Here is a 12,979-nt window from a genome sequence, read left to right as displayed (position 1 = left end):
TTCTAGAAAATAAAGGCATTTATTATTAAATATATTTTTAATTTTTATAACTCATAACTATTAATAATACAATAAATCAGGACATGTCATATTTGAATTTGATCGAAACTAATGAGGATACAAAATTATATGTTTAATAAACATGAAATTTAAAATAAACTGTCATTATTTATTTGTTTTATGTCTGTTTGAGCATGTAAACATGATTTGCGAAAGGAAACACCTAAGATTGAATAAAATTAAACAATACTTGTTTATTTCAATAGTTAGTAATAGTGCTATCACATCTACCGATTTAAACAGAGATTTTTAAGATTTTTCTATTATATATCAATAAACGTTACTTATATTTGTTCACACTTAATTAATTATCTGCAAATGCATATGGTGGTTATTAAAAAATGCTCATCAATATCAACTATAGACGTAGAATTATTTTGAACAGTAATCAAAATTAGGCGATGGTGAGTTAATGTTTGTATTAACAAACTTTATTTTTAACATAGTATTATATGTATATTTTCAAGTTTTAATTTGATGAAAACGAAAGATAATAGCTTAAATACAATATATAGGAAATAAGGGATGTTTAGTTTTCCAATGGATTAAAATGTAATCTAAAATAACTTAGGTTTTGATGGTAGATTGCTAGTACAAACGAAAAATCTGTAGATCTACCGAAATAAGTTTGATAGCAGTAACGTTTTTTGAGGTACTTACTGTAGTTATATTCATACATATAATTTTTCGCCAGTTTTATAGTTATTCTGAGTATTATTTAACTACACACAAGTTTTTGTCATGGACACATAAGAAATTTATAGGTAAGTAAGTAAGTAATAATAATTATATGTAAAACAATATATAATAATATTGTATATAAGTATATAACTTTCCACTCATAACAAATGAATAAATAAAATGTAAAAGTATTATTATTAACATAGTATCATTAAAATTTGTTTATAAATAGTGTGCATTATTTTCTTAGTCCAATTAGTTTATAAGTTTAATCAAATATATAAATAACTAAAGCAACATAATTTTGTGCGACATTTTATTGAATTTTAAGTTCTTTCTTAAACAAATCATGTTCACATGCTCAAACAGAAATTAAACAATAATGACAGTTTTTCTAAATTTAATTACATGTTTATTCTATAAAGTGGGTTAACGGAATAATCAAAAATTAGAGCACAATGCACGTAAATTGTACTTTTAAAAATATACTAACTGTAACAAAAAACGCAACACTCAGAACGTATTAAGAAGATATTTTTATAAAATTTCATATACATACAAGTAGATAGGTAAAAGTCAATCGGAAAACGTATTGTCGGTTTTTTGTTTGTTTTCTTAATTTCTTTAAGGTATCTCGTATGTCGGCAGTTATGTAGTAGAGAAGGTAGAAGAGGTAAGGTGAGAGGATCTGGAAGACCCAGAGTTACCATAGAGCCACAAGACCGTCGCTTTATATTATTGGCCCTAAGAGACATAATGCCAGTGATTGCTGATGCATTTTTTGCCGATGAAGGTAAGTCAATTGGTATTCGATCTGATTACCTTCGAATAAGATCATTTGGCCTACGGATTTATAGCCCTTTTTGGAATTAACTGTAATAGCAAACCACAGGCGCCAACGTGGTGACTGGTGTGTGGAACGTCAATAACATTCACAACACTATGGGTTTAATGATATGGGGTGCTATTGCTTATGATAGCAGGTCACCTTTAGTTTTCATTAGTCATAATATGACGTCCCAGAGATGTGTGGATGACGATTTGGTGCCTTATCTTTTTCCCTAAATAGGAAGAGACCTCGGACTAATTTTTTAGCAAGATAATGCCTTTCTAGAACATAACTTTTTGCGATCTTCATTAACAATAATTTTATTGTTTACCAACAAATGTTGACTACGAGGGATTGTTCTTAATGAAAGATATAAATACGTCTGAACAATACTCGAGTCGCTTTAATATTGTCTCGTACTTTTTTTTGGTTTTTGGAAATATACTCGTCTCAAAAAGTATTGCAGTATTTTCGACTAAAAATTATTAATTTTACTTTCTAAAACTGTTCGGAAGCGGCAAATAACACAACTTAGGAATGATTAATAAAGATTTATTTGCATAAAAATTAAAGAAAAACCAGCAATATAATAAAAATAACAGTAAATCACCAAAAATGAGAAAAGTCAGGATGACAAAAAAACTTCTAACAATTGACTTTTTGTTTGATTTTTCGTAGAAAAAATTACAAAAAATGTTGAATTTTAAAACTTTTATAATATGAAAAGAAGAAAGAATCTAAATAAAAGTTATTTCATATACATACAAAAACAATTGGTCACAATTTTTCAATGTCCTTTAAATTATTTTATCTTTTCCACTTGAAATATGCAATACTAAAGTGACACGTTTAAAACAAGTAGGTTCTGTTATCTTTGTAAACTTATTGATATTAAATATTTCTCGTTTAAAATGTACATATATCCTATCAAGTGCGTGTTGTTAATTTTATACTAATCATGTAATAACTAAAATTGTTTAGTATATCAGAACATGACTATTTATTAGTGGGTAAGTATCGACGTTAATAAATAGCACTTAATATAAATGTAAGATCTGTTTCTTAAAGTCGTTATAGACTCATGTGTTGAGAACTATGAATTCTAAATCGTTCTATTCATTTCACATTTTTTTATTCTAGATTAAAGCCATGGTTCGACTGTCCTTTACAGATTTTGTCTACACAGTACTGGCTTTTTCAATATTTCTCTTAGTCAGATCACTGCATCCCGCGGAATATGTTCGAGATCACCCCCACTTACCCAAAGATTATCACCAATTAATAAACATAGATTTTCATTTTGGCATTTTAAATAAGGTATGCGTAGGAACGAAACCCGTTTTATTAATAGTGGTGTCGAGTTCAGGTGAAAATTTTCAAAAACGCTACACGATACGAAACACGTGGAAAATGAACGATGAGTTTGTTCAATTAGTATTCGCTCTGGGAGCAGTGGGGGATAAATGGTTGCAGGAGAAGATAAATGAAGAAAACCATATATACAGAGACATAATTCAGGGAAATTTTGCTGATACGTATAGAAATTTGCCGTATAAACACATAATGATTTTGAAATACGCAGCTTACCACTGCGCCGAGACGAAATTTGTGCTCAAAGTGGACGACGACATATTCGTTAACACACCGGCAATGAAGAACTTCATTCGGAACGATCTCGAAGTGAACTATTCCAATGGAATTTTAGCGTGTCAGGTACTACAAAACGTGACCGTAGAACGAACAAACGACGCAAATTGGAAAGTACTTTACAATGAATATCCTAAGGAGATTTATCCCACTCATTGCGACGGATCGAGTATTTTGTATTCTTCGGATGTTGCCTTATATTTATACATGCAAGCACAGCTCAGGCCGGAAGATTTTTTTTGGGTTGATAATGTTTATGTGACGGGAATTCTTGCGGCACCTCTCCGTTCCATACATAAAAATATCAGCAATCTAGTATGGAATTCAGATAAAATTAAGGAAATCAGACGGGAAATTCCAAAAGATCCATTTTTGTTAGGACCTGCACATTTGGATGAGAAACAAATTGAATTACTTTGGACCTTTGTACAAAATCATCCGGTACCAACGAGCTTTATTCAATATATCAATTGGTTATAATGTATATTTTAAATAATAACGTTTTATATATAATATCAATCAATTATAATAAGATATAAATTGTTATGTGCAACGCATAATTCAATCAAAGGACTTTTTATTATGAAAATAAATTATCCGTTATTTATTCTTGTGAAGTTAAAATATTAAACATTTTAAATAAAAATGTTAAAAATTTTATTAAAAAAATATGTAAAACTGTAAAAATATTTTTTTTTAAAAAGCTACAAAATTAAATATTTTTTAAAATATGTGGAAGAAATTTAATATCGAATATTTCTGCCTCTGTGATTTCAAATTCCAAGTTTTGACCAATCGTAACAAAAAGTCATTTAAATTGTTTGGAGAGTTTGAAAGTTGACTCACTCGTCTACCCATATTATCCCACATATGCTTAATGGCTTAGACTTATTTGAGGTAAAACCATTGTAGCAATTTCGACCTCCATAACTCATTGTACCAACAATATTATCCGTGTGAATCTTTCTGTTGACCCTCTGTGTATATATTCTATTTCTATCTATCATCCGAGAAACGGACTCATCAGAGAATGTTTTTTCTAATTTTTACCCATTGAAAATGGATAGTTTCTTGTAGTTATATCATATTCTAATAGTATGTACTACCTTTCATTTATTATCTCCAAGCATTTACATTTACAGGTTCAAATAAGACAAATAAAATGCTTTTTCTATAGTAATTTTTTCTAGTAAAGTCTATATAGATGGTCTCTTGGGAGAAGTGATCCATAAAAAAATATTTTAAATCCGTGGGAAATGCATTTCACTTTTAATGTAAGCATTAATCGAATTTTTATACAATTATTATTATATAAAAATAAAAACACAAATTAAACTTAAACAGTTTTATTCAAAAATAATGTATTTATTACAAAACTAATTTATTGCACATTGTTTTATTTACAATAATATATTATACATTTGATCACCCAAACATATTGAAAATCATTTTTGATATTTACTTTACAACTATTCTAAAACGCAAATCTAAGTGAGACAACATTAAAAAGAAAACACATAAATTAAACTAAAACGGTTTTATTCAAAAATAGATGTATTTATTACAAAACTAAATTATTGTACATTGTTTTATTTACAATCATTTATACAGTTGAACACCCAAACATATTAAAAGCCGTTTTTTCAAGCGATAACTTTAAAAATAAAAATATTTTAGATCAACATAACGCTTACCAATAATCTTAAAAACGAGAGTAAAACCACAGCCACAAATCAAACTATGATTATCAGTGTATTTGTTATTCATTAGCAAACTACATTTTTAGGATTTAAAAATTAACAATGGTTATTAGATTTTCGGAACGGTTAATCAGTATTACAATCATGATTATTCTGATAGTCAATAATTTACAGTCTTATACCTACCTGCTATTTAAAATAATTTTTGAATTGTATATGCATACAACATTCGGCAATATTCCATAATACTCGCGTTTGAAGATAATATTACTACGAATATCACAGATTGCAGTGCTGAGGTGTGCAGAATGATACTTATATACAGGTAAAAAGCTTTGACACTCTCTTAAAATGAAAATAGTATCTGTTTTAAGCTGTCAACATGTGTATGGTTTATTTTATCAAAGCCTACGAAATGACCCACTGGGGATGGTTGCGTCCTACTTTTTCCAGGCATTGTTGCTAACTTGCTGGGCCTGTCCCAAACTGGGAAAGTGATTATCGAGACTGTGATAACGATAATGATCGGTTAGCTCGCGATTCAGAATTACTTGTTGGCATTTCTGACACACCAGGAGGTTCTTTTTCGACGCGCCGTCATGAGCCTGGTACAGTTCCTGTTGTTTTTGTATGTCCGGTAAAAGAACGAGCAACTCTGGAAATATGTCCTCGAAATGATTGCCCAGTATTTCTTTACAATGGGCATAGTATTTTTTCGGTGGTAGCTCATCCTGGCGGAACAAATCCGAGTACTTTCTAAACTCCATGATTGCGTCTTTGTCATTGAGGACGCTCATGAATCGTTTGATCAGGTTTTGGTTTCTGACGCTAAAGTTCGTCGGCTGCCGGTAGCACTAAAAATAAAATTTAACATTAATATATTTGATGACGGTGGTTACCTAAAAGAGAATATGATTCCTTGCCTGTTCTGAACTTGGTGTGATCGCATAAGATTGACCAGTACTGTTTGTAAACGTTAAGTTGTTCGATCCCAAACTGGGAAAATTCGCGTTGCTAAATCCGGGCGGAGGTTTAACACTAAAACCTGGCGGAGGTTTGTTTTCGTTTGGAGTCGTGAAATTGTTCGAAATTTGCGACGATTCTCCGCCGACATTTAATGTACCGATTTTCAGTTCCGATATCTTCTTTACCACCCCATTCTTGGACTCAACTTTGTTATTGTTATTATTATTGTTATTGTTGTTATTGTTACTGTTGTTGCTGGAATTTTGGGTGTCTGATGTAGTGTTATTAGTATCTGGTTCCGTTGTTTTTGTTTTTTTCTTTTTGTTTTTGGATTTTGATTCTGTTTCAGGTTTTTGCTTATGCTTATTGTCTGCCTTAGATGTCGAGGGCGAGGGCTTGGAGTCGCCCCCACCGTTTGTATTACTCGTTTTATTTGTACTGTTACTACCATTCGAAGTTTGAGGTTTATTTCGTTCGTTTAAGTTCACCCATGATTGTGTCACGGGAACCTACAACAACCAGTTAGTTGAGAGAGAAAAAAAGGTATTTTTAAATGTACCGTCACGCTGGAGGTCTTTTTGGCCTTGCCCGCGTTCTTCGACAACGAGGGAAACTGTGCCAGATCGCTGGGCGGCAGTACAGGTGCGGGCGCCACCTTGGCGTTCTTCTGTTCTTGTTGCTTCTTGGGGCGCTGCTGGACCCACTGCGGCTGGGTCACCGGCGACGACTGAACTAACGCTGGAAAATCTTCGGACGATTGTTGCTGTTTCATTGGTTGCGAGGAGGTGGACGGGGCAGATTTCGTCGTCGTGATATGTGTGGTGATTGCGGCGCCGTTGGGCCTGCTGTTCACTTGTATCATCACCTTGGATTCCTGAGGATTACTGAAAAACATATCCTATACAGCAAGTCGTTCAGAGAAATGGGGACAAAAGATGACTTACTTCATGCTAACTCTAACGGTGCTGCCGCCCAATGACGAGGACGACGATGAGGATGCGCCCAATGCCGGAAATTCATTCTTGAGAGAGGTGCTGGACGACTGTCCACGTACCGTTCCCGTTATGGTCACTTCCGGTCTGCTCGTACCTGGTGCTGATGAATTGGCTCTAATGGTGACCGCAGGGGCGGGACGGCCTCTACTCCCACCTACATTTTTAAAACAATGTTAAAATTATATAATATATATGTATTATCTCTTTACAACACATTACTGAATGGCTGCAGCTAAAAAGAGTTAGTAAAATTGATTCTAAGTTAAATGTCCAGAATTTAATTTTTTGATTTTAATATTTCTGTCCGTTTCTGAAATATCAATAAAAACTGACTTTTGGTAGGTTTCGAAAAAGTAATCTTTTTTGTTTGATTTTGTTTTGACAAACGATAAAAACTTTCTATAATTTTTTTTTCACCTGTTATAGTACTTATCACAAAAAATGATTCTTCTTAAAAATTCGAAATAATCATTTGTAACCGTAATGTTGGAGAAGAATCATTTAAAAAATTAAATTATATGTACCTAAGATATTACGGTATTTGGAAAGTTTTGATTTTTTCATTTTTTTATATTTTATTCAATTCAATTATGGTTTCCATTTGAAAAATATGTATATATTTTTTTCTTTAACTTGTACTTGTAGAAAGTTTTTATTGCTTGAGCTTTTATTCTTGAAATCTGCGAAATGTTAGTTTGCTTTGATATTTCAGAAACGGTCATTAGATTCTCTTTAAGTGACATATAAACATAACTGTGTTTATCACATTACTTTATTGGTTATTTTGTGCCTTATTTTATCAGATAAAACGTTGTTTTATTTTGCGAAGAAATCTATCAATTTTAATATATTTACCTAGTGAAGGGAACTCAGCACCATCAAGCCTTTTGACTTTTGACGTGAAATTGACTCTCGTGAGTGGTACATGTGGCGTGGCGTTACCGAGTGACGGGAAATTGTCAGAAGAAAGTGTGTTGAAGAATTGCGGCTCTTCAGGGCCGCCACCCGGTCCGCCCGGTTCGTCATCCACCCTGTCCATTCTATTATGTTTACTGTGATAGAAGAAAATTAGTCCCAAATGTAGAACAAAGAAAATTATATAATGAATGAATATATTATGATGCATTTAAATTTGTCTTAGTAAAATTTTTTCAGGGATTCGAATTTTGAGATCACACCTCGTTTTTGAAATATTCGCCAGAGTCATATTTAGAGTACGAGGACACATATTGTTAAATAAAAATGAAATTTGCTGTTTTATTTTGAATTGAAGGGAAATAACAAAGAGTCTATAAACATCTAGTACCTGGAGTATGATAAATACTGTAATTTTCAGTTATTTTTTCAGTTTATCTACATTTTATCCAATATGAAGCATTAAGACTCGGGAAAAACGGAACAAAAAATTAACTCTTTACTAAGACTATTTTGGACCCATAGATAGTCATCACGACTGACTGAACAATTTTTTATTATTATTTGTATTTTAAAAATAAAAACCATTAAATAATACATGGAAATTAAATGAGAAGAGAAAAAAAATGGAGAATTCCTTAAATAAATAATATCAAATTTTATTTAATTTGTTTTAAGTGGTGGCATACGATTTTGATAAATATAACTCATTTGTAGATACTTCAAAAACGAAAATAGGCTAACCTCAATTGTAGGCAAAATTTTACTCCAAAAATTTATATTTCACCATTACTTCTGAACTATTAGTATTAGGTACCAAAAAAAGTAATATACGACGTTGGTTCATGCTTTATTTGAATATATTTTTATATTATATTTTAACATTTTTATTTTAATCTGTATTTTTTATGTTCCTTATATATTTTTTCCTTATTTATTTATTTCTATCTATATTTTTAATGGTTGAATCAAGTGCTACAATTTGTGCAAATTTGCTTTAAGGCGCAAGACGTTTGGAGATGTTAACAATGATGAAGTAGCACAAATTTGGTTAAAATTGGAAATAAATGAAGATGAAAAGGTCATTCTGAAACCTTCACGAACAAAGACATTAAGCAATATCTTGTGCAATATATTTGGAAATAGGCCATTAGAAAGAGGCTTCATGCAATAAATTACATCATTTCTATCGATCATATTGTTAGAGGTGTCGAAAAATGAGTTGATTAAAACATAATAAAAAATATTTTGATGACTTTATGGTAGACTAAGCATGGAATTTTACATACTGACTAGCTAGATTTATGACAACACAAGAGCACATCTCGCTTTAGAGACTCAAAGGAAACTTCTTATTATCATATGTTAAATGGAAAGTAGCCATATATATATATATATATATATATATATATATATATATATATACACACTGCACAGGGACGAATCGAATTTAGTAGAAAAATATTTTCAATTTGTTTTATTTTGACGAGTAAATTTATTTGAATATTTTGTCCTCCAGATAGTCAGCATATTAAATTTATTTTACTTTTTATATACTTAATAGACATGAAAGTAAATATTCCGTTTTTCGTAAATTTAATATTTTCATAAAACGCATTTTGTGAATTTGAGATTTTCTTCTGAAGAAATCTAAGTCAACAAATGGCTTAAATATATAATGTCTCATAAAGTGTAGTAAGTCACAATTGGAATCGCTATTAACAAACTGATAATATCTATATATAACATGGAGGTGTTCTACAACGAGCTACGACGAGGAGTGAACTTGGTTTTATTATTTTTATTATAATATATTTGTGTTGCAATATAAGGCCAATGATATTCTGATTTCTGAAATAATTCAACATACCCACTGCAAAAGACGCGCAGAGTAATTCAAATATATCTGCATGTGACTATTATTCATTTTTGTCATTGACCAATTTTTTACATAACACACGGTTTAAAATGAAGGAGTATGTCAAAAGTAAAGTTGATATTTTTATTTATTCCAAGAATCCAGCTTTTCTTCTTATAGTATTAATTTGATGCTGATTATTTAGTTGAATAAAAGAAAGTTGTTGTCTTAAAGTTCAATATTAAAAACCTAAGTTACTCTTTCTGGTACCTAATACAATCATACAAACTGTTCATCCCCTCTAATATAAAAAACATTATTAGACAATTCAAAAATGAATACGAAAATGTGGTGAATATATACCGTGAAGTTTCTGGTCGGGGACGTGGTGCCAGCGTGAACTCCATGTGAAGGGTGCGTGCCTGTTTACCGGCAGACTTGGTCATGTGTCGACTGTGCTCGCGCATTATGTGTCCCTTGAGGTCGATGTCGGTACGAAAGACGGCAGTGAGTGGTATCTCACGACACTCGCCCTCTTCGCAGAAGAAATGCTCTTCACGAAAGTGTTGCTTGAGATTGTCCATGGTGTCATAGTACTGGTGTTTACCGTCCGCATCGCAGTAATGGCAGAACAGGTGGTTACGACGTAGGTGCCGGTACAGATCGTCGTTATCCATAAATCTAAAACAACACCGTAACGTCAAACCATCTTCACGGTTAAATGAAAAAGATCTATGCACCTCGTATCACAGAACTGACAGAGGGGATGGCCACGATGCGACGTATTGTCCGGATCGCCTTTCCTGCGATGCATGCCCAGCTCTTGTCTGTTGTAGGTCCGTCGTTCGAACGTAAAGATCTTAAGATGTTCGACGCAGAGGGGGCAATAGAACATTTCGTGTTCGCGGCGCACGTGGTCCTTCAGCTGCGCGAACGTCTTGAAAGAGAAACTTTCGCTTTCGTCGCATATCAGACATCGGTTCTCCAACAGTTTCCAGTACATCTTCTGGATGTCGGTCGTACAGAAGTAGAGACCGTACGTCCGGTCTTGGAGGTTCGTGCGCTCGAACCGCGGAAATATTATGCTGAACGGTTCCACCGACCTCGTAAAAAGTACCTGTAACAAAAAAAAATAGTGGTTTAATACAAATTAATACCCTGCAGAATCAATATTTGGTCTTTGATCTATTCTTACTTTACCAGATACCAAAATCTGTTAAGGCTATGCCCTGTTTGTAACGATATGTTATGATTTATTGCTCGCATTTTTTCAAGGCAACTTATATATATCATGAAAATGTGTAAAATATAAAAAAAAAAAATAAAATAAAATGTTAAATATTTGATTAATTATTATTTGGTTGTTCTTAGTGAGAAATTATTTTTTAAACAAAAGAAAAAATTATGCAATAATTCATATAATTAATTAAATGGGAAAGTAATAATAATTTAACTTTATTATATAGTACATGATTACTCAATGGCTGAAGTGAAATATTTCTTTTAAAAATGTAATTAATAATACTAACTTGAATATGTATTTGTGTAATTTTATTTATTTTTCTTCTCAAAAGGAAAACATTAAAAAAAGGAATTATCTAATGGCAAATGATATCTGAATTACTTGTACAATTACAACAAATAAATTACAAATATATCAAATGAGTAATAACACAAATATGGTTAACTTATCGCAAATTCGAATTAGACGTACAAACAGAAATTTTGTGTATTAGTAGATAAATTGGAAACATTAATCCAGGACACATAAATTATTTATCCAAAAATTAGTGAACTTTTTTTTAAATTATTTTGTTAAATTTAATGCTAAAAATATTTCCAGAAATCAAATCTTTATAATTCATTTCATAATCATTAAGGATTCTTTTGAAACCTAAGTACATTTCTGACATAAAATTGGTTGTAAGACTACAAATTGTTGCTTATTTCTAATATATTATTAATAAACGATATTTACTTATTGCATATATAAAATATTTTTTGTTAGTTTGAGACTAAAGTCTCCTTCTGACTAGGTTTTTCAGAGTTTTGTAAACTTCAAAAACTTAAGCAATTAAAAACCTCACTCATTTTATAAGTGATTAATCATGGGATATCCCAAAATTAACTCTAAATTGAGTTCTGGCAGTTAGCTTACAAAAAAATTAAATTTTCGTTTTCTAGTTTTATAATTAATCAACTCTAGACCTCTAGAAATTGATTTCGATTTTATGTTCATCTTAAATTATTAATCAAAATTCTACTTTCTTTTAATTTTACAAATTTCACAAAAATTTTTGAAAGTAAAAACATTAATATTCTTATTTATTATTAGAATTATTCAGATTTTACAAAGGAGTTTATTCTTCCTGTCTATAGAAAAGTGATTTTAATACTATGTAGATAATTATAAAAGGGTACATAAAGAGATTAAATACAAGTATCAGACACAGCAACATAAATGCTTTGAAAATAAGCAGAAACTTATTTGAATCTCTGAATATTCAAGTACTTGAATACTTTTTTTTATATTATATATAAATATAAAAAATAATACTCTAACTAAAATAACAAACAAGAGTGTGTTGTGATAAACTACTAATTAATTGCCAATTCTTGATAGTTTATCAAGCTATTCTTATCCAATTAAATAATCTTATATGAATGACACATTTTATTGTAGGTTTTATAAAGTTCATGCCTTGGATATTGCATATTTCTTCGTGTACACTACACAAGCTGTTTCATAGCATTGAGACAAACACAACATAGGTTGGCGTTCAAACAAAACGACGGAATCATCAATTTGCACTGCAGATAAAGACATGAACAGTCAGCTTTCAGGCAAAACAATGGGACACATCCGCTAAAAACCGCCCATTATATAATTCCGCTTACACCATGAAAAAAATATTGCTACCAAAATAGTAACATGGGGTTATGTACAAAAAAAAAAGGTGATCGGCCAGATCGGGCGCGATATCCGTACCTTGGGCATGTCTTGGCGACAGATCGGACACTCGTTCTGTTTACACAAAACCCTCATTCTTGTCGAACACTCGAAACAGACGGGGTGATCGCACACTCCGTACGAGTATACCTCGACATTTTTAAAACAGACCACGCACAAATTTTCCGCTTCGGCTCCATTCTGGTTGTTTTCGGAAGACATGTCGACTGTTTTAATGTCGATATCAAAACGCAAAAACCTATTAAAAACTTGAAAAAACAACCAATTTTTGAGGAACACAGTTGACAGAGCTCAATTCGCAACACGGAATTTTTCTAACTGATCACAGGTGGCGCTGGACGGGTACACGTGTTCCAC

The 12,979-nt window shown here is 31.6% G+C and overlaps 2 protein-coding genes across 2 annotated transcripts; one reads left to right on the top strand and one right to left on the bottom strand.

The window, feature by feature from the left end:
• Positions 1 to 2,434: 2,434 nt before the first annotated feature.
• On the top strand, positions 2,435 to 3,799 carry LOC126266471 (lactosylceramide 1,3-N-acetyl-beta-D-glucosaminyltransferase A-like). The gene is made up of 2 exons (XM_049970503.1): positions 2,435 to 2,580; positions 2,711 to 3,799. The coding sequence occupies exon 2, from the start codon at positions 2,720 to 2,722 to the stop codon at positions 3,695 to 3,697; it is 978 nt and encodes a 325-aa protein (XP_049826460.1). The 5' UTR covers positions 2,435 to 2,580; positions 2,711 to 2,719; the 3' UTR covers positions 3,698 to 3,799.
• A 940-nt stretch (positions 3,800 to 4,739) lies between these two features.
• On the bottom strand, positions 4,740 to 12,917 carry LOC109601282 (E3 ubiquitin-protein ligase ZNF598). The gene is made up of 8 exons (XM_020017508.2): positions 12,641 to 12,917; positions 10,392 to 10,768; positions 10,015 to 10,332; positions 7,734 to 7,930; positions 6,828 to 7,032; positions 6,443 to 6,767; positions 5,841 to 6,392; positions 4,740 to 5,771 (listed from the first exon to the last, which is right to left on the bottom strand). The coding sequence occupies exons 1-8, from the start codon at positions 12,821 to 12,823 to the stop codon at positions 5,358 to 5,360; spliced, it is 2,571 nt and encodes an 856-aa protein (XP_019873067.2). The 5' UTR covers positions 12,824 to 12,917; the 3' UTR covers positions 4,740 to 5,357.
• Positions 12,918 to 12,979: the final 62 nt, after the last annotated feature.

Source organism: Aethina tumida, chromosome 1 (assembly GCF_024364675.1).
Source record: "Aethina tumida isolate Nest 87 chromosome 1, icAetTumi1.1, whole genome shotgun sequence".
In the NCBI taxonomy this organism is placed as follows: domain Eukaryota; kingdom Metazoa; phylum Arthropoda; class Insecta; order Coleoptera; family Nitidulidae; genus Aethina; species Aethina tumida.
This window is presented reverse-complemented; position numbering and strand designations above follow the sequence as displayed.

What these genes read in the sequence shown, in the direction of transcription:
- LOC109601282 (XM_020017508.2), bottom strand. Translation starts at nt 12,823, where the DNA reads ATGTCTTCCGAAAACAACCAGAATGGAGCCGAAGCGGAAAATTTGTGC. An exon ending in GTCGCCAAGACATGCCCAAG is followed by an intron (nt 10,769 to 12,640) that starts GTACGGATATCG and finishes TTTTTGTTACAG; the next exon opens with GTACTTTTTACGAGGTCGGT. An exon ending in AAAAGACCTCCAGCGTGACG is followed by an intron (nt 6,393 to 6,442) that starts GTACATTTAAAA and finishes TGGTTGTTGTAG; the next exon opens with GTTCCCGTGACACAATCATG.
- LOC126266471 (XM_049970503.1), top strand. Translation starts at nt 2,720, where the DNA reads ATGGTTCGACTGTCCTTTACAGATTTTGTCTACACAGTACTGGCTTTT.